Source organism: Notamacropus eugenii, chromosome 5 (assembly GCF_028372415.1).
Source record: "Notamacropus eugenii isolate mMacEug1 chromosome 5, mMacEug1.pri_v2, whole genome shotgun sequence".
Lineage (NCBI taxonomy): Eukaryota > Metazoa > Chordata > Mammalia > Diprotodontia > Macropodidae > Notamacropus > Notamacropus eugenii.
In genome coordinates, this window is record NC_092876.1 from 74,978,027 (window position 1) to 75,000,202 (window position 22,176).

A 22,176-nucleotide genomic window follows, 5' to 3' on the forward strand; every position below is an offset into this window, starting at 1 on the left:
AAGTTATTTCTGCACATCTTATCAATGTTAATCAATTTGGCATGTATGTAATTTAGAACTGTTTGGTAAGTTGCTGTCTTTGCTTTTGTCTTGCCAAATATTGGTCCCTTTCTTTATTTCTCTGTTCCAGACTTGTTATTTTCATTATCAAAGCCTCTGTTTCCTCAGATAGCTCTTTTAACTTCTTTTCTACTTCTTCTGCCCTGCTACTTGTGTCTTTGAATTTTTCGTTAAGGCTTGTGATTTCCTCCCTAAGAACATTCCTAATATCTTCTTTTAAATTTATTGACTCTTCTAAATTGCCACCCATCTTACTATGTTTGTGTTGAAAATCTGGTAATTTCTGTTGCATAGCTTCTATTTCTGTGTAGAGAACCTGGACTCAAATTTTTTATCTATTCTGCACAATATCTTTTTGAATTCTGTATTGAGAACCCTGTTTTTCTTCATTGAGAGATCTATTTTCTTCATTAAGAGTTCTATTTTCTTCATTGAGTTTTAAATTTCTCTTTTATAATTCTCTTTTTAAAATTCCTAGAATTTCTCCTTGGTCTCCTTTTCACTTCTATCCATTTTTCTTTCTTTTTGAAATCCACTGTTGATTTATCTCCTTATGAAATCTCTTTTTCTCAACTTTCTGCCTTGGAAATAGTAAGAAAGATTGAGACTTCTATTTATATCTAGTTTGCCTTTCATACTTATTGCTTCACCTGTGTCACTGGACAGATCTCCCTGAGTGTTTCACGTCCTATGTGTTTCTTCCCAGAATAAATGGGGATACTGGAGTTGGGGAGTCTTGGCTCCAGCTGCCTATTCCCCTTTCAGGCAGAGATGGAGTGTCTTGTGCTAATTACAGCAAGGAGGCCAAAGGCAGTCACTCGGTCATAGAGTTTGTGGAGAGTGGAGTGACAGGAAAGGGAGAAAGGGTCCACTTTGTGAAGGTCTTTAAAAGTCAAACAGAAGGTCTTTGAGAATTGCTTCAGATGAAGACGTAATCATTGAAACCGAATGCATTTGCAACAAGTCCTTTTGATCATAGGTAGGGTGGCCACCAGGAAAAAGATGCATGTATAGTCCTTCATCAGGCCCAAAATAGAAAGCATTTCGAGCCTGCAACAAGCATCCTTGTGAGCTCTCCATTGGCCTAGTCTCTGAGAACCAAAGGGAGCTCCCCATGCCAGTGAATTTCCAGATCTGGCCAAAAGAATACAGAACAATAAGGAGATCTCACCTTTATAGGCTAATTTATAGCTTATAAAGTACTTTACTTACAACAACCCTATAAGGAGTAGAAGACAAGTACTATTAATACCATTTTACTTGAAGTTAAGAATTGTTAAATAGTTTCCTAAGGGTTGCACAGCTAATGAGACCAGGACTCAACTCCATGCTTTCTGATGCCTCTGCTTTCCTCCCTCTGCCCTCGCCCCTCCCCTCCACACCTCTTGTCTCTCTCTTTGGTTTTCTGATATACCTTCTGATACCTTTATTGCTGAAATTGTGAAATGTAACAATTACATGCCTTTATTGAACATTGAGTTTTTGGTTGGTGGTGATCTGTGCATTTCTTTGATAACTTTTTTGTCTGCAAAAAACCTTCTGATACCTTTATATAAATTCTTATTTTGTGATAATTATAGCAACTTGTTTCTATTTTCTACTGTTTTTATTTCTTTAAAGTTGAAAATAATTGGAAGAAGTTAGAATTTAGGTAGAGGCAACTGTGGCTAGTGAAAAGAATGCTGGATTTTGGACTTGGAGGAGTATCATTGTTTTGCTACTTGGTAACCAGTATGATCTCTGACTAGGTCATTTACTGTCTCTGAACCTTGGTTTCCTCATCTGTAAAATTAGAGAATTATACTAAATCTGTAAGGTCCTTTGCAACCATAAATTTTATGGTTTTATGCATTGAGTAAGTAATTTATATGAAACACCTGTGATAAAAATAATCTGTGGGTACACTGATTAGGTACTACTGCCAATAATTATCATGCAGAGATTGTTATCTGCAGATTTTATTTATGGTCATTTGTCTGAAAAGTTAGAGCTTTAAGATTATGAGCTTTAGCAGTCTTATATAGAATGTGAATATATAAACAGTATAGAAAAGTGGAATTTTACTTTTTTTTAGGATGGGGAGATAAGGGTATACATGTCTGAGAACAAGTAACAGAAGTAGAAAGATATGCTTATCTGCCAGTTGGTCAAAGCAGGAGCTATGGCTTTTTTCCCAGCCTTGATTTTACAGATGTTGTTACCTTCAAGGGGAGAACAAGGTCTGACTTGGGGCAGTGTCCTCTTCTTATATTGATGGCAAGAAGTCTGAGCCAGAGTTTCCTTTCCATATCACAGTCTCATCACAGTGACATCAAGAGACCTGAGCCAGAAATTTTCTTGCCACACACCTAATATGTTGCTCAGTGTACAATGGGGTACCATTATATTAGTGAGGATTGAGTTTTGCAGGGAGGTGAGCAAGCTTGAAGGGGGTAATATTGGAGTATAGATTATACATTGACAGTTCCACTTAGTCAAAGCCTTTAGGCAAGAAATTACCTCTAGCTGTTTAACTCTTGTAAGGAGTGGGTGGTATTCCATATGACTTAGTTATTTTAGGCTCACCTTCCAAGTTAGGCCCTCTGGGTATATAATAATTTGTTATTCAGTTGCCATTTCTTCCCAATTTTTAGTGTCTATACTGTACTGTAGTGCCCTACTCATTAGTGCCTATGGGAGGTAACTACTTTAATCAGAAACAATGTGGTATGGTAGAAAGAGCACTAGACCTGCAGTAAAGGAGACCTACATTCAGATATTGGTTTCAACTGGCATTTATCAGATGCCTGCAATGCCAAAAGCATTGGGGATGTGTGACTGCTTCCATCCCCCTCAAAAAACCAAAAAAAGGCACCTCCCTTTAAGGAGCTTTCATTCTATTGGAGTAATAGAGTATAGATAAAAAGTAAGTACAGGATAATTTGAGGAGGGAGAGAATACTAACATCCAGGGCAGGGCAATCACTAGGACATGCAAATACAGGATATATGTACTCATGTAGAAGCTATTTACTTATTCTTACATCTGTAAAATGGGGGTGGCATTTGTATATTTGTAAAATCTGCTTAACAGGGTTCTTATGAGGAAAGTACTTAATCTTACAGGTATATAAGTTTGAGTTAATAGTAGTAGATGTGTTACGTGATTTTAATTTAGGCAATTGTTAGGCAATTAGTAGGCCTGTTTATGTTTACTACCAAAACATTTAATAATGGCTATAGGCAAATGACTGCCTAATTTGTCACTTTATTTTTGGTCCAACAATGGCCAAGTAGTATATCCTAAGTTAAAGCCAGTTTCTTGGGTTGGTGGGTAAAAATAGTCTTTTATCACTGGTAAATGTAAATGTATTTGATGGAGGAGTCAGCAAGTACAAGGAGGTATTCTATTTAAACAAAAGGTATCTGGTAGGAATTGGGAGCTGCCCTTTGACTCCTTTGTCATTATGACTACTTATACTATCATTTATTTCATGATGTCAGTTTTTAAATATTTCTTTTCTGATAGACAGTCACTAGATTTGGGAGATTATCTGTATAGAGGACATAGTTACACCCTTGTTGGGTCAACCCAAGGAATAATTTAAACATGTAATCATCTTTTTTGCTTGACTTATTGAAGTTGAACTGCTGATCTAAATTAGTAAAAAAAAAAAAAAAAAAAAAAAAAGAGACGCGGAGCCCAGCCCAGACCTGCGGTGGCCGCAGCTCCAAGAGATACAGATCCGAGCAGGCTTCAGGGACTGGATCTCCAGCGGCGGCACAAGCCCCCCCACCCACAGGTGACGAGGGTCGGTGAGAGAGTCTCTTTGGCGGGTCGAGAGGGGAGTGGGGTGCCCCCATGGCTCGCCTCCCCCCCCCCCAGATAGAAGCTGAGAGGTGGCTGCAGACTGGGGCACCCCAAGCGGGCGGGAGCCTGGATCCATTGTGGAAGGTCTGTGCATAAACCCCCTGAGGGAACTGGGCCTGAGAGGTGGCCCTGCCCCGACCTGACCATCTGAACTTAATTCTCACACTGAATAGCAGCCCTGCCCCCGCCAAAAGCCCTAAGGCAGGAAGCAGCATTTGAATCTCAGACCCCAAGCGCTGGCTGGGAGGATCAGGAGGCGAGGTGGGTGTGAGGAAAATATTCAGAGGTCAAGCCACTGGCTGGGGAGAATGCCCAGAAAAGGGAAAAGAAATAAAACTATTGAAGGGTACTTTCTCGGAGAAAAGACACCTCCTCCCTTCCTTTCTGACGAGGAAGAACAATGCTTACCATCAGGCAAAGACACAGAAATCAAGGCTTCTGTGTCCCAGCCCACCCAATGGGCTCAGGCCATGGAAGAGCTCAAAAAGAATTTTGAAAATCAAGTTAGAGAGGTGGAGGAAAAACTGGGAAGAGAAATGAGAGGGATGAAAGAGAAGCATGAAAAGCAGATCAGCTCCCTGCTAAAGGAGAACCAAAAAAATGTTGAAGAAATTAACACCTTGAAAACTAGCCTAACTCAATTGGCAAAAGAGGTTCAAAAGGCCAATGAGGAGAAGAATGCTTTCAAAAGCAGAATTAGCCAAATGGAAAAGGAGATTCAAAAGCTCACTGAAGAAAATAGATCTTTCAAAACTGGAATGGCACAGATGGACGCTAAGGACTTTATGAGAAAGACAGATATTACAGAACATAGTGAGAAGATTCGAAAAATGGAAGATAATGTGAAATATCTTATTGGAAAAGCAACTGACCTGGAAAATAGAATCAGGAGAGACAATGTAAAAATTCTGGGACTACCTGAAAACCATGATCAAGAGAAGAGCCTAGACATCATCTTCCATGAAATTATCAAGGAAAACTGCCCTGAGATACTAGAACCAGAGGGCAAAATAAATATTCAAGGAATCCACAGAACACCGCATGAAAGAGATGCAAAAAGAGAAACTCCTAGGAACATTGTGGCCAAATTCCAGAATTCCCAGGTGAAAGAGAAAATATTGCAAGCAGCTAGAAAGAAACAGTTCAAGTATTGTGGAAATACAATCAGGATAACACAAGATCTAGCACCCTCTACATTAAGGGATCGAAGGGAATGGAATAGGATATTCCAGAAGTCAAAGGAACTAGGACTGAAACCAAGAATCACCTACCCAGCAAAACTGAGTATAATACTTCAGGAGAAAAAATGGTCTTTCAATGAAATAGAGGATTTTCAAATTTTCTTGATGAAAAGACCAGAGCTGAAAAGAAAATTTGACTTTCTAACACAAGAATGAAGAGAACCATGAAAAGGTGAACAGCAAAGAGAAGTCATAAGGGACTTACTAAAGTTGAACTGTTTACATTCCTACATGGAAAGACAATATTTGTAACTCTTGAAACATTTCAGTATCTGGGTACTGGGTGGGAGTACACACACACACACACACACACACACACATGCACACATGCACACATACATAGAGACAGAGTGCACAGAGTGAATTGAAGAGGATGGGATCATATCTTAAAAAAAAAAATGAAATCAAGCAGTGAGAGAGAAATATTGGGAGGAGAAAGGGAGAAGTTGAATGGGGCAAATTATCTCTCATAAAAGAGGCAAGCAAAAGACTTATTAGTGGAGGGATAAAGAGTGGAGGCAAGAGGAAAACATGAGGTCTATTCTCATCACATTCCACTAAAGGAAAGAATAAAATGCACACTCATTTTGATAGGAAAACCTATCTCATAATACAGGAGAGTGGGGGACAGGGGTACAAGCAGGGTGGGGGGGAGGATGGAGGGAAGGGCATGGGGAGGAGAATGCAATCTGAGGTCGACACTCATGGGGAGGGAAAGGATCATAAGGGAATAGAAGTAATGGGGGTCAGGATAGGATGGAGGGAAATATAATTAGTCCTATACAACACAACTAGTATGGAAATCTTTTGCAAAACTACACAGATTTGGCCTCTATTGAATTGCTTGCCTTCCAAAGGGAAGGGGTGGGGAGGGAGGGAGCTAAAGAAGTTGGAACTCAAAGTGTTAGGATCAAATGTAATGTTCTTACCACTGGGAAATAAGAAATACAGGTTAAGGGGTCAAGAAAGCTATCTGGCCCTACAGGACAAAAGAGAAGACGGAGACAAGGGCAGAGAGGGAGGATAGAAGAGAGAGCAGATTGGTCACAGGGGCAATTAGAATGCTTGGGTTTGGGGGGAGGAGGGGATAAAAGGGGAGAAAATTTGTAACCCAAAATGTTGTGAAAATAAATGTTAAAAGTTAAATAAAAAAAAAAAAAGAATTCCAGTGAGGGGAATTTTGGCTCCCAAGGCAACCTATTCCACTTTGCGATAGCTAGCCTTTCTCCCCACTGTTGCTTCTTCTGTTCTCTGTGGGTTTTTAACCTGGATAATGAAGCAAATGATGGTATCTTTAGTTGAAACAGGAAACATTTGGAAGAAGAGTTACTTTTATAGAGAACGCTCTTACTCATATGAAAATGCATAGCAGACTGTGGAAATACAAGCTCTAGCTCAGGAGAGAGGTAAAAGCTAGAGAGAGATTTAGGAATCATTGACGTAGGTGCTTATTGAAGCCATAGAAGTGGAGGAAATTTCCAAGAGTTTTAACAGATGAAACTTGAGAGAACCTTTTAGTGGTCAGTAGGAAAAGCTAGCCATATTTTTTCAGTAGCAAGGGTGATTTTTTTGCAATTTAGATTGAAAAACAAAACCAAAAAGTCACTAGGGTTAGATGATTAGGGAATACCTAGTTAATGATCATATTGTCATGGTATTTTAGGACTCAATCTAAGAAATAACATATTTTTAATATATTTGGTAAAACCTCCCAGGATGCTTAAGTTAACTTCTATATACTGTTTTATTAAGCTCCTACAATATGTCAGGGGCTAGGCTAAACTCTGGGAAATGAAAGGAAGTAAAAGACAGTCCCTATTCTCAAAGAAATTACAATCTAATGGAAGAGACAACATATAAACAAACATATGCAAACTAACTACATATATAGGATAAATAGAAAATATTTAACAGAGGAACAGCACTAGAATTAAGAGGGGTTGAGAAAGGCTTCCTATAAATGATGGGATTTTGGTTGAGACTTAAAGGAAGTCATTAGGTGGAGTTGAGGAATGAGATTCATTGATTACAACATCCCAGTGAATATAGAGAGGGCATTTATAATCTCCATTTTACAGTTGGAGAGGACTAGGTATATATAGAGTAAGCCCAAAGTTACAGAACCTGTTACATGGTCTTACTCCCAAAGCTAATACCTGCTCTCCCTGACTTTGCTGTTCGCTACAGTTCTATAAACTATGGCACAGACCCCTTCAATATGTGTAGAATTTACTGTTGTTAAGCTGTTTCTTACTCTTTGTGACCCATTTGGGGTTTTCTTGGCAAAGGTACTAGAGTGATTTGCCATTTCCTTCTCCTCCCATTTTGCAGATGAGGAACTGAAGCAAATAGGGTTAAGTGACTACTAGTAAGTGTCTGAGCCCAGATTTGAATTCAGGAAGATGTCTTCTTAACTCTTGGGCCCAGTGCTCTATCCACTGTGCTAGCTTGCTTACCCATAAAATTTAATACCTAATGCTTAAATTTAATGACTCCAAAGTTCTTGAAACAAAGGCCCATCTATGGGTGATAAATGTGACTGTATGTGGAATACCACCACAGTCTCCCATAAAGGGTCATGGTTTGTGGGAGCAGATTGTAACCATGATAATTGAAAAATTGTGCAGCAAGTTTGTTGTCATAGTGATGATTGACTAGGAAAAAAAAATGGGCTTGGTTACACAGTGAGAGTAAGGGAAAGCAGTTGTTGGCGTGTGTATTTCATTGGTATCCATGAAAGATCAGAGAACTGGAGGAAGTTCCTTAGCACATTGGTTTAGACCTACTCTGGAGAGCCCACAAGGGGACAGGAATAGGGATGGGCAGGCATGAGTGAATTGAAATTTTCATTGTTGGAAGGAATACCTAAATGCAATCTTGTTGAAGCTCCAAGCTATCTCTACCATTGCTATCAAAGGTGATTCTGTTTTAATACTAGCTTTCAACATCTGTAACAAACTTAGTACAGAAGTTTGGTTGACCTTTCAGGCTAACATTAGCTGTTGTTGTTTGGTTGGGTCTGACTCTTCATAACCCTGTGGACCATAGCACACCAGTGTTGTCCATGGAGTTCTCTTAGTAAAGATACTGGAGTGGTTTGCCATTTCCTTGTGCTGTTAATCATTTATCCCTAGGGATAAATTTCAGGACCTGAAATGAGAATAGTAGGTATAATGTGGTCTAGAACAATGGTATAACCAATATAGCTGCTTTTAAATATTTATCATACAATCATGAAATTTCAGAGTTAGAAACTTATAGATCATTTATTTCAAGCTCTTCTTGAACATAAATATATTCTATGATATCCCTTCAAAACAGTCCTTGGGTTTTAGGTTGAAGACCTTCCTTGGTGAAGAATTCACAATTTTTCCTTTAATCCTTCCAAGATCAAAGCAGCCCATTTCATTTTGGGGAGAGCTCTAATAGATAGGAAATTTTTCTTTAGGTTAAATCAAAATAGTTCTGCCCTCCAAGGCCAATTAAAACACTTTATATTGCTCTTCCACATGATTACCATTCAAATATTTGAATAAATCTGTTGTATTTTCTCACTTCCAACTCTTTTCTTCTCTAGGCTATATAACCGAGGTATCTTCAGCTTATAGTTCTGAATAGCCTTAGCTTCCTAGTTGATCCTCCTTTGAATGCCCCTTATCCTTCCTCCCCAAAACTGAATGTAGTACTCTGGATGCTGCCAGCCCAGGGTGGAAGATCTGCTGTCATATATTTAGAACTGGGAGGGGTAAAGGAAGTCATTATCTAATCCAACCCCTCATTTTATAGAAGACAAAACTGAGGTTCTGAGTGGCCGACTTGCCCAGGGTCTTATAGGTAGTAAGTGATAGAGTCAGAATTTCATCATGCATCTTCTGATGCCAAATTTGGCACTTTTCTGCTACATCATATTGTCTACCAATAGCAAGAATATGATTTCAGCCCTCTGTTCTGAATATTGTCCTTTATTAACATAGATTTTTATTTTGTTTTGTTTTTGTATTTTCTCTGCCATCTTATATTGCTAGCTCATATTGAATTTGTAACAAGTCCCCTTAGACAAATTCACTTTGAGCTTCGAAATTCCTCACCTGTAAAATTAAGAAGTGGAACCACCTTAGTGATTTTTTCCTGCTATGAGCCAATGAAAAACCTCATGTTCTTTTTGCATGCATAGCTCTTCCATGCTGAATGTTTACAAGTGATGTACCCTACATTTTTCCATGTTCAAGTTCATCTTGTCAGCTTGGGATTTCCATTCCAGCCTGTTTGTCTCATTTGTCCTTTAGGTCTATAAAGTTGGGATGACCATGTTTTCTTTACTTTGTATTTCATTCTGTTTACTGAAGTAGAGTGCTATGAATATATTATGTTAGGGATATGTTTTTGACATGCTTTGGATAGTAATAGCTCATATTTATATGTCACTCAAGAGTTAGCAAAGCACTTTCATACCATTTAATCCTTACAACAGCCTTATTGAGGTAGGTGGTAAGATTATCCTTGGCAGATAAAGGTGATTGGTCAGTCAGTTACCCAGCGTTTATTAAGCTGTCACTCTGTGATAGGCACTATGGTAAGCACTGGGGATATAAAGAAAGACAAAAGGCAGTCTTCTTTATCTAAGCGTATAAATACATTCTCTCTGTATATAGAGTAGTATATGAAAGTATTAAAAGAGAAAGGCACTAGCAGCTGAAGAGGACTAGGACTTTCCTCCAGAAAGTAGAATTTGTGCTGTGTTTTGAGGGAAGCCAGGGTAAAATGTGAGGTAGCCCAGCATGATAAGCGTAGGGGAAAGCATGTGAAGTCATGGAGAGTGGAGAGGGAGTGTCTGTCCTCTTTGAGGAATTGCCAGTACGCCAGTATAGTTGGATCATGCAGTGAATGTATGGGAGGGAAGGAGTAGGCTATAGTAAAGGGCCAGTTTGTGAGGAGTTTTAAATGCTAAACAGGAATTTATATTCGGTTCTGTAAGTAATAGGGGAGACACTGGAATTCCTAGGGAGTGGGAGGTGCTTTAAGCATAGGTAACTAGTGGTCTAATAGATGAGTGCTGGACTTTTTCTGGGAGTCAGGAAGTTCTGAGTTCAACTGTGGCTTCACATACTTAGTAGGTTTGTGACTCTAGGCAAATAATTTCGTCTCTGTTTGCCTCAATTTATTTATCTGTAAGATTGGGATAATAACAGTGTGTACCTCCCAGGGTTGTTGTGAAGATCAAATGAGGTAATAATTGTAAAGCACTTAGCACAGGGCCTGCATTTGCTTCTTCCTTTAGAAAAGTTACTTTGGTAGCTGAGTGGACGATGGATTGAAGTTAAGAAAGACCAGTCAGAAAACTTTTGCAGTAGACCAAGTAAAAGTTGATGAGGATCTATCTGACCAAGGGTTGTGTATATGAATGGAAGGGACGTATAAGAGAACTGTTGTCAAAAAAGAAATGAAAAGATTTGGCAACAGATTGGCTAATATGGGGTGTGTGGAGATGAGAAGTTAAGAATGACACTGATATTGTGACTCTGGGTGACTCAGAGAACAGTGGTACCCTGGATAGTAATAGGAAAGTTGGGAAAAGGATAATATTTAGGGAGAGGATAACGAGTTCAGTTTGGACACATTGTGTTTGAAATGCCTATAAAATGTGTAGTTTGAGATACCCAAGAAGCTGTAGCTCAGCAGAGAGATAAAGAGATAAGGGGAGGAAAGATGATCGAATCCATAGGAGCTGGTGAGATCTAGGTTTAAAGGAGAAGAGGGCCGAAGACAAAGCTTTAGGGGTTCTTGCAGAAAACAAGCATGATATGAGTAAAGAACCAACCCCCTTCCAAAAAGACTTAAGAAATGATCAGGCAGCTAAGACGAGAACAAAAGGAGAATAGTGTCATAGAAATCTAAAGAAAGTATACCCAGAAGGAGTGATTAGTTGTGTCAGAGATGGCAGAGAAGTGAAGAAGGATGAAGACTGAAAAAAGTGTCCCTATTTTGAGGATTGAGATCATTGCTATGTTTGGAGAGGGCAGTTTCCATTGATTAATGAGGCCAGAAGCCACAAGATTTAGAAGATAATAAGAAGAAAGAAAGTGAAGGCATTGATTGGAGATGGCTTTCTTAAGGAATTTAGCCACAAAGAGGAGAAGTGTAAGAAGATAGTTGGGGTGATGATCATATCAAGTGAGGATTTATTTAAGGTTATGGGAGACATGAACATTTTAACAAGGAAAGAACAGATGTATAGAGTAAGATTGACAAAGTGAATGTGGATAATCGTTGTATCTGCTGGAAAAGATAGATCAAAGATAGAGGGGTTTGTCTTGGCAAAAAGAAGGGCCATCTCTTTATCAGAAACAGGAATGAAAGAGGTGTTTGAAGTAAGATGTATAAGTAGTTTAACATGAGGAAGGGAGAAGAGAGCTCTTGGCAAATGGTCTCAATGTTTTGAGTGAAGTTTTGGGGAAGAAGTTATGGTGGGATACATAACATTTGAAATAGCTCCTGGTGAAAGTGGAATTGGGAATCTTCCATCCCCTTACTCAATAAATTCCAGTGGATCCCCATCCAGGATTGAATATAAAACTTCTGTTATTTATTCAGTCTTTCATAACTTGGTCTCCTCCTACCTCATCAGTTGGGTTGGGGTTAAGATAGGAGAAGTTGTTCAAGGCTGTGTTGTCCTTAGGAGATACCTAGGTTTTGCTTATGGAAGTGAGAGATTAAGCCAGAAAGGTGACTTTGGAGTTCCTAAAGGGCAGTTCCTCTGGGCATTTGTCCAGAGCTGGCTAGGAACCAAGGAGGTGTCAGACTGAATTGAATAGGGATGAGAGCATGGGAAAGAATTAGGGAGACAGGTCATATGCAGAGCGCTGATGCTATAAGATGTAACAAAGATTAAGGGAGCAAGAGGCATTGAGCCTGTAATAGGCAAAATTCATGGAGTATGGTATGGGCAGGTTTGGCAAAGACTTTATTATATCACTTCCAAGGTTCTAATAATGAGTCTAGGGCATATTTGGGTCAGAACCCAATTGGTAACAGGTTTTTCTGCTTGGGTCCAGTCACTTTTTGTGGTCTGGTGATTAATAGAAGGAAAGACTTATAGAAGGTCATCCTCTGTTTGCAAGTAGCAAAAAAAAGACAGTATGTAAAATTTATATCAACAGGCTTATCTGGCTACATTGCTTAATTATTCCTTGATAATTAAAGTAAGAGAAATTTGTTGGAAAGACAGATGTACTTTTTTGAATATAGGTAGGGCAGAAACTTAATTTTAGTGCAATTTTAGTACTTATTGTAAAAGTCTAGTCTCTGACATGCCTTTGTTTTAATAAAATGTTAATCTTACGTATTTTTCCTTCTTTTTTAGGGTTCTTATTGGGCGATAGACAACAATCCCAAGGAAGACACACTGCCTTCACGGCCAAAGAAGAGGGCAAGATCTGTAGAACGGGTAAAACTCTTTGTCTTAGACTTACTATGAACATTTTCATGTAGGTTAAAACATACTTTTTCAGTTTTCATAAATGTGAATTTACTGAAGGTAGAATAGTATTATAATCTGTAAAATTAAGGGTTTGGCCCCTGAGGTCCCTCGTAACACTGAATTCTCTTAATCTTTTTCCTTTTTTGTGGCCCTTCCTACTTTTCAAATCACTTCTTCATAGCCATCATTTCATTTGACCCTCATAATTAGCACATTAGGAAGTTAGGCTGATATTATCCCTATTTTGCATATTAAGCAACTGAAGCAGAAGTTGAGAAAGAGCTTGCCTTAATCACCACAGCTTGTCAGGGAGAGATGACACTTAACCTTTAGATCTTCTGACTGGTGTAATGAATGTTTTTACTTTTTATTGCTTCACCAATTTAAGACAATAGATTTTATATAATAAAGTTATTTCCTTTTGTTTATCTGGTTACTACAAATTCTCTATATTAAACAGTCGAGATAAAGGAAATAAGGTAAAGAGTAAGAAATCCTTATCTAAGAAACTCTTAGCCATGTTACTGTCACATTGTATAACAAAATTCCTAGTTGCATGCTTTTATAGAACTTTTAATTTGTTGATATGCTAGGAAAAGCAAGCTGTATTTAAGATCTTTACAGTTTTCTTTTACTCTTCTTCAGCATCCTTTACCCTCTATATACTTCCATCATTCCAACCAGAAGTTCATTAAATTCCCCAAAAATAAGTATACTGAGATCTCTTATCTTGGAGAAGGAGTGTCAAGTACTCTGTTCTTCAACACTGTTCTTGGTATGAGGCTAGTCTACTAATAGAGTACTTTTCACTTGGAAATTAATTGTCATTTATGGCAAGCTCCTTAAGATTTGAAAAAAGTGTTTTTCCCCTTTGTCTTTCTGAAAATTATGAATTTGACAAATAATTATATATTACAAAAAACAGAGAGGATTTAAATAGTACCATGAACCTCTGTTACTTACAGTTTGTTTTTCCTTAAGTACATATTAAACTTTTAATACTTTAGTGCCAACACCATGCCTGTTTCTCTCTTTGCTGAGCCTAATTCTCATCCATATCAGGATCATCATAACACAAGTCTCTTAACTTAAAATTTAGCCGTTGGTTTCTATAGCTATAAGTGGCACAGTGAATGGACTGTTGGATTTGTGGTCAGAAAGTAGAGGCTAGTAGGTCCTATACTGTATAGTATGGTATAATAGTAGCTTCTATAAGGGAGAAGGCAAACTCTTCCTTATTTTTTAATCTCCTTGGAACGACCTTGCAAGAATCAGGGTAGGGGAAGGACTAAGAAAGTAGAAGTCCAGGAGAGATGTTTGACAGAGATGAACAGATTGTATTGCCTATCCCTAATTGAAACACACTCTGACTCAGAGCATCAGAATCTAAACTAAGTGTAGTAGGAGATGAAGTGGGGCCTGACACCAGTTGAAGAGATAGCAGACTTTGAACTGGAAGGCTTGCATTCAAACCTTGGCTCTGCTGTTTAGTACTGTGCATTACCTTGGACCTGATACTTTTATATCTCTGGTATTGGGTTTCTTTGTAATAGGAGGAAACTGAATTATGGGCTTTTTCTGATTGTAACATTCTTTGATTCTGTGAATCAGAGCCGTGAAGTATAACAGGTTTGAGGCAACAGACCCAGTAATTTCTGGTTTTACCATAGTTTTAGGAGGTTTAAGAAGTTAATATTTATCTCCTTCCTAGTTGTAGATCTAGTTATTTTATTTTATCATTTGCGCTCCTGTTCTGACAACCAGGTAGCTTACCTATTATCACCTGATTGGTTGATTATACTTGGGTCTGGCACGGTAAAGACATACACTTGCTCCAAATTTAGAATTTAGCAGCTGAGACAACAGATTTTCACAAAATTGCCCCAGAAATGCATTAGCCCTGAACACTACAAATATGCATTATTTTTTAAATCAAATTTTGTGAAATTTTGAATTAAAAACTATAAAATAGCATTTGTTTTTCATAATATTTGTAATTTGTTACTGAGGAAGCAAGGTGGTTCAGTGTATAAAATATTGAATCTGGAATCAGGAAGACTTGAGTTCAAATTCAGCCTAAAGATACTTACTGGCTGTGTAACCCTGGGCAAGTAACTTCACGTTTGTCTGCCTCAGTTTCTTCTTTAAAGTGAGGATGATGGTGCTTATCTCATGGAATTGTTGCAAGAATAAAATGAGACAATATTTGTTAAGTGCTTTTCAAATCTGAAAGTAATAAATACATAAATGCCAGCTATTATTATTTAAATATGCATATGGAACTAGGTTTTGTAAATTTTAAATTGAATTATGGGTCATGGTAGGGGGGAAGCTCAAATCACATTCAAGACCCAAAGCATCACCATGCTTGTCCCTCTTGTGGGTCATTGTTTTTTCTACCTTTCTTTTGCTCTTTTTCTCTTTGTAGTTCTTAGAACTTTTCTTTTTTTGCAATTCTGCCTGATACTGATAGAGAACTCATAGTTTTCAATGATGTTTTTAGCACAATTTCTCTTCATATGATAACCATGTACATGTTTTCCTTGTGGGAATATATGACTAATTTACAATGGAAAATCAGTAAAAAAACAGGAATCAGTATGCAAAATTTTACTTTCCATACTTTTTCAGAGGTTTCCCTCTTTTTGTCTATTGAGGAAAGACTGCATTTGGTAGCTACACTTGCAGATTTCTGTCTCCACCAGAAAAAAAAAAATTGATTAAAAAAAGTAATACTTTGTCACCATCAAAAAGTTGACCTAAGTGACAAAATTCTTTTTACCCAAAGTAACTTATGAAAAGACTTTGTTAAAGAGAAGTTGCAATTTTTGTTGGTGGAGGGAGTTCCTTCACTGATAGAATCATTGGTACTTTAAATATTAAAGTCATAAGGGGGAGCTTGGTGGTGCAGTGGATAGAGCACCAGTGCGGAAGTCAGGAGGACCTGAGTTCAAATATCACCTCAGACACTTGACACTAACTAGCTATGTGACCTTGGGCAAGTCACTTAACCCCAATTGCCTCATCCTGGGTCATCTCCAGTCATCCTGATGAATATCTGGTCCCTGGATCCAGATGGCTCTGGAGGAGAAGTGAGGCCGCACAGCCCTCCCTCACTCAGAACAAAGTCAAGTGCAAGTCATGCCATTATTTCTCTGATGGCATGGTCTTCTTTGGCAACGAAGGAAGAACACACACACACACACACACACACACACACACACACACATACACACATTGAAGTCATAAATAATGTAACTCATTGCATTTATTTGTTGTCTGCCTTCTAGTTTTATCCACAAGTGCTCTCTAACCAATCTATATATACTTGGCTTTCAGGTCAAACTTTCTAAAACCTCGTTTTCTCCTTAGTTTGTCTATGTATGTGTGCACTTAAAAAAAAATGCGCATAAGTTTTCATCTTTTTTCCTTAGTTGCATTTTGCATTCAACTTAATTCTCTAAATTTGTCACTTTTGGTACCAGGTGTCTGCTTACCAAAGAGATTGAACATTTGTTGGCTACAGTGGTTTCATTGATCTTCTAGGCTTTTTGTTGTGTCAACTTGTTTTGTATTGGTTGAACTTTTCTAAAAAGTCATGAGCTATTGCTTTTAATTTTATCTATTTCCCATTTAGCCGAATCAATATTTATTTTAAACTGCTCTAATTGGAACTGTTATAGTTACTCAGAGAATCTCCTGATCTTTAGCTTTTTTTCTGACTCTTCTGGTTTATGCTGGCCATCCAGTGATCATCCATTTTTGACTCGGATAGCTAATCCTTACATAAATACTCTCTTTAAAACCAGTTACTATTAGGATATAGTCAGTTTTCATTTTGTAAAAATTTCATTTCCCATGTTGTTTTTCATATCTAAAATCTTCTGACTTTTTTTCTGAAGAACATATTCACCACACTTTTCATTCCTTGATCCTAGATTTTATTTTCCAAAGTAGGAGTAAAAAAAAAAATCATTTTTCTATGTTTTAGATACAGATCTTCCAGAGGCAGATGTATTAAATTATTCTAATTCTAAAGATCTTGCCTTTGAAAAACCAAAGGAACAGATATCCATTAAAAGTCTCTTACCAAAGCCATGTCTGCTCATAGTTTGTAGTAACAATTTATAGTAGTTCCATCATTACAAAGTTTAGCTAATAATTTTGATTCATCACTCATAAAAATAGTCACAGGTTTTAGTCTCCCTCCATCCCCTCTAAGGATTCTCATTTTCTCCTAGTCAAACGTGAACTCAGGATACTTCCATTACTTGAATCAGTCTAAGACTTCTTCCCAAGCTGATGAAGCAGTTCGCTTCAGAATTTGATTTGGCTTTTGATAAGAATGATATAAGAAGATTTCTTGTAAAACATTGTTTTGGAATTGATTGTTAAAGAAAATCTGGTAAGGGTTTCTTATTCAGATTAGATCAAAGACTCCAAAGTATTGTTTCAGTGTTATAATGTATAAATTAAAGAGGGAACATGGGGATGGATATCAGTAGTTTTTGCCATTTCCCCCTACTTCCTGTTGAAGTTACTGAATTTTAAAAGATATGTTGACTTAATTCAGAGACTTTCATCAAATCCTCATAGAATTTTTCTACTTCTTTATCCTCCACAACTGATCTTGTTTTGTAAGATACAATCAATTATCTTCATTATCTTATAATCTTCATATGCTTATCTCTTGACTTTTATGTCCATCATGAACCCTGCTAGGCATAGTCAAAAATCTTCTATTTGGCATTCTAAACCAAAGCCATAACTTGTACCCTCCCATACCTTTCTAATCGTCTTAAATCATACTTTTCCCATGTACTCTTCAATCCAGTGACACTCAACTCCTTGTAGTTCCTCATTCAAGCCATTCCATCTCTTGCCTCTTGCCTCCAGGCATTTTCACTGGCTGTCTCTTTTGCCTGGAATGTTCTCTCCCCTCATCTGTGCCTCTTGACTTACCTAACTTCTTTCAGATTCCAGCAAAAATGCCACCTTTTTTAGGAGGCCTTTTCTTATACTCTTTAATTCTAAAGCCTTCTCTTTGTTGATTATTTCATACTTATTTTGTATATAGCTTGTTTGTACATTTTTTTGCATGTTATCTCCCCCACTAGATTGTGAGATCCTTGAAGGCAAGGACAGTCTTGCCCTTTTTTTTTGTATTCTAGGAGTTTAGCACAATGCCTGGCATATAGTACATGTTAATACATGCTTACTGATTGACACACCATGTGTCCCCTGAAATTGTCCGTTGTTACTTTTGAGAGCATAATGAAACCAGTACCTTTTGTATTCTTCTCCAGAGAGAATCTGTGCATCTGTTGATGTTTGTTGTAGGGATCTCTCTTTACTCGTTGACAGTGAAGTGGAACCGTTCACCGGTTCTTACCATCTCTGAACTTTAAGGTCCTCTATGAAGAGGCAGTAATAGCAGTTAAGATGAAGTTGCAGAGAATGGCTGCACCTGAACAAGAAAAATCCGCATTGGAGACAGCAGAATTTTAGCTCCATAATTTGTTTTTACTGTAGCCTCAAATTGAAGGAGAAATTGGAAAGAAGAAAAATTACAAATGGCATTTTTACCATTTTGTGATGGTGGAAGGTCCATATCCCTTACTTTCATAGCTCTGTAAAAATTTTATGAAAAGAGTCTATACATGCTGCATTAAAGACCTCCTCAATAAAAATAAGAAAAAGGAATATACAGACTTTTCCGGATGATTTTCAGCAGTGAACCACATCTTTACATTTGGAAGACTGTTTAGTGAATAAAGTTTAAGATCTTGCTGTGATTACTGTTTCATTGTGACTCGGTTTAACAAACATTAAATGCCTACTGTTTCCCACAGCAGGCTGGATAAAAAGATAAAAGCAGAACCCTTCCTGCCTTCAAAGAACTTAACATTCTACTTATTGTGGGGGAGGTTGGTAGGGTGTGTGACATGTACAGAAGTAAACACAAAATATATGGTGTGGGGAGGGGGGTTATTACATGCAAATAAATGGGGAAATCAGGAAGAATGTTCTGTAGGTTGGTACCTGTGCTGTCTTTGGAAAGAAGTCACAAATCCTGTGAGGTGGAGGTGATAATGGAGTACATCCCAGGCACGGAAGTATGGGGGCCACTTTGGAGAAGGAGTGAAGGAGAGTAAGGTGAAATAAAACTAGAAAAGTAGACAAGAACCACATTTGGTCATTTAAATACCAGACTGAGGTTTTTGTATTCTTTGCTGTGACCGGATTTGTGACTTTCCCCAGTATTGTGGAAAATGTCCTGTGAAAGGTCTGAAAGAAGTAAGGAATTCTTATGGATATCCAATTTCTCCAAGCAGTCCTGTTTGCAGGTGACACTTTACTTGCATCAGATCCCAAAACACCATGAAATCTCCTCAGTGAAATCTATAGTGATACAAAGAGAGAAGATTGATTGTGTACATTGGAAAGAAAAGTTATGAAAAACAGGTGTTACTGAGATTATATGAGGCCAAATGTGTTGTTCTACCAGTTTTTTGTTAAATCTTACTGCAGATAGGTAATGAGTCATGCTGATAACTTGATAGAGTTAGGGCAGAAATTTTAGAAATCGTGGAGTGCTTTCAATAATCGCAGACTGTAAAAGCCTATCTTTAATCTAAGTGATGATGAAAAAGCCTTTGAAGCTTGGAATGTAGCCAGTTCAGAAGATGTCAAATTACAAACATCTTGAGGGACAACGGAAAAGATGTGTGATTGGTGTAAGATTGTGAAGTATGTTATCAAAGACAAAGGATGTGGGATTGTCTGGTAGTGAGAATGAGAACCAAACTGATGGACGACTGGAGTAATATATTGGTACCCTGCCATAGTACCTTGTACGTACTAGGTGCTTAAAAAATATCTGTTGTTTGATTGAATGAGAAAAATTATAATGGCTAGTTTAAAGCATCAAAGGAAATTAATTATTTTGTGTTATGGTTCCACTAGATATCAATACTGTCACTATGAACAATACCAGTCATTTTGTTAGTAGCACTAAGTATATGCTTACTGTTTATAGAGGTTTATCTTATCCTGATAAGAAAAGAGAAAATAAGGTTCTTGCTTTTAAAATTAATTTGATCTCTGTCTTAGAGCTAATTGTAATTGTAGGGGAGGATAAACATACTCAGTTAGTACCAATAACCAGCGATGCACAAAGTCCTTAACCAGTTGCCTTATTAGATGATTTTACAATTCTTTGTTTCCAAGGAATAACTTCCTCCCTGATGAAAAGTCTCTTAATATCAGCCAGAAAGATTGTAATTGCAAATCATTGTATTTTGGGAGAGTTAATTCCATATTTTTAGTGCTGAATTTCTCATAATATTAAGATGGGGATTCCCTATCACATCTGCGGAGTTACGCATAGACTCTGCTCTGGACCTTTAGAATACCCTGTCTTTTCCCTGTGCCTCTTTACATGGTAGAGTAAGTTTAAGGCTTGACTGCCATTTTTCCCCCTACTTTCTGCTCCTTTAAAGCCCTGACATTGATATCTCGTCTAACAAACTGAATTTCTCAACTGCATGTGGGGTTATTGGATATTTTCATGTAGCTTTGGTTTAAATATTGTCTGATCAGATTAGAGACTGCATTGTAGGAAGAACATTGACAAATTGAAGCATATTAAGAGGCAGATGACCATGACATGGCCAGGGGGAGGGGGGAGGTGAGGAGAGAGGGTGGTGGAGGGCAGGGACCAGAGATCAGGCTATAAAAGGATCAGTTGTAAGAATTGCAACTCAGTTCCCCCCTCTCTCAATTCCAGATCTGCACCCTCCCTTCCATTGTGCTCTCTGGAATGTCTGCTCCATAATTCACAAACTTTCTTTCATATTAAAGTGTTTCCTTTCTTTGTCCATCTTCTGGTATTCACTGAGACCTGACTCCTTCCATGTGATACTGCATCCCTGGCACTCTTTCCAATAGTGGTTGTACTTCCACTTATGCTCCTTTATTCACTGATCATCGTGCTCCCCATTGCCAGTTTCAGTTTCTTCCTGTACCGGCAATACTCAGTATCCTTTCTTCCTTTTAGATTTAAGATATGCCAATTCATCATTCAGCTCAGATCCAGGAGGCTGTTATCTGTTGACACCCTCTGTTTTCTCCTTCCTTTCTCAATGAAGGAGTTAATTACCTGGCTCCTAGTCTTTCTTTCCAATCCAAATCCCTGCCCCATATAGGAAATTTCAAAATACAGTGATACTCCCATAACTACATTAGCAAGCATTTAATAATTGAATTTCTTTAATCTGCTCAGTTCTCATAACCTACACCTCCACTCCACCTCAGCTATACACAAAGCTATACGCCTCTGTACCCACATATTCCACTTTTTTTATCATTTCATTTTTTCCTGTGGCTTACAACTTTTAACCCTTTTCTTTGTCCTTACTATGGCCTCTGTCCCTCAATTCTTTCCTAGACATTCATCCCTGTACTAGCTACACTCTCCTTTTTTGAGTGTCTTGACCCTTGACCCCTGGTGAATCATTTCTACTAGCTGTCATCTTGCATTTCTCTTCTGCTTCTTGGCTAAACCTCTGGAGAAAGGCATTTACACTTGGGGTCTCTACTTCCTTTCCTTTCAGTCCCTTCTAAATCCTCTGTAGTCTGGCTCATGGCCTTATCTTTCAACAGAAACTGCCCTCTCCCTTTCCAAAGTTATCAATGATATTTTAATCACCAGATATCATGTCCTTTTCTCAATCCTTATCCTTCTTAACCTCTCTTTAGCTTTTGCTACTGCAGGTCACCCTCTCCTCCTGGAAGCTCTTTTCTAGGTCTTTGTGACACTGTTCTCTCTTGGTTTCATAGTCGCCTGTCTCATTTTTTGGGTCTTCTTACATGTTAAACCTACCAATCAAGGTTGTTCCCAAAGGCACTGTATTGGATATTCATCTTTCTTCTCCTCTGTATTATTCTGTCTGTACGGTTTAGTGATTCCATCAACTTCCATAGGTTCAAGCATCATATCTATGCAGATAATTCTTAGATAGATGTGTCTAACCCTAATCTCTCCTAAGCTTCAATCTTATATCACCATTTGGACATCTCAGACTTGATGTTAGGTAGACATCTCAAACTCAAGACAAGGGATAATAATGGACTAGTTCAGTGATTCTCAAAGTATGGTCTGCAGAATCCTGGAATTCCCTGAGATGCTTTCAGGAGGCCCTCAAGGATAAAATTGCTTTCATAATACTAAGATGGTATAATTTCTAATATAGTAAGTATTGATAGGTGTAACTCATAAATAAAAGCTCTCTGAGGAAGTCCTTAATAATTTTTAATTGAATATCTGGATATTCCAAAAAGTTTAATTGAGTGTATGGAGTACAAACAGTTTGAGAACTTCTAAATTAGAGATTGAAATTTTTTTGTATATCTATTTTTTATGTAGATCTGTTTTTCTGCCCTCTTCCCTCCATCTTTCCCTTCTTCCCAGTCTCCCTTCTTTTCCATGCGCCCTCGTCCACCTTCCCCCATCTTTTTCTCCATTAACTGATTATTAATATATGGATT

General features: G+C 37.9%; 1 protein-coding gene across 6 annotated transcripts in view; it reads left to right on the forward strand.

The window, feature by feature from the left end:
- The window catches only part of FOXJ3 (forkhead box J3), a 159,189-nt gene that overhangs the window by 95,923 nt on the left and 41,090 nt on the right, over positions 1–22,176 (forward strand). For all 6 annotated transcript variants that reach the window (XM_072609744.1, XM_072609745.1, XM_072609749.1 and 3 more), the window contains exon 5: positions 12,511–12,594. In XM_072609744.1, coding sequence (XP_072465845.1) covers positions 12,511–12,594 — 84 coding nt within the window. The remainder of the gene's footprint in view (positions 1–12,510; positions 12,595–22,176) is intronic.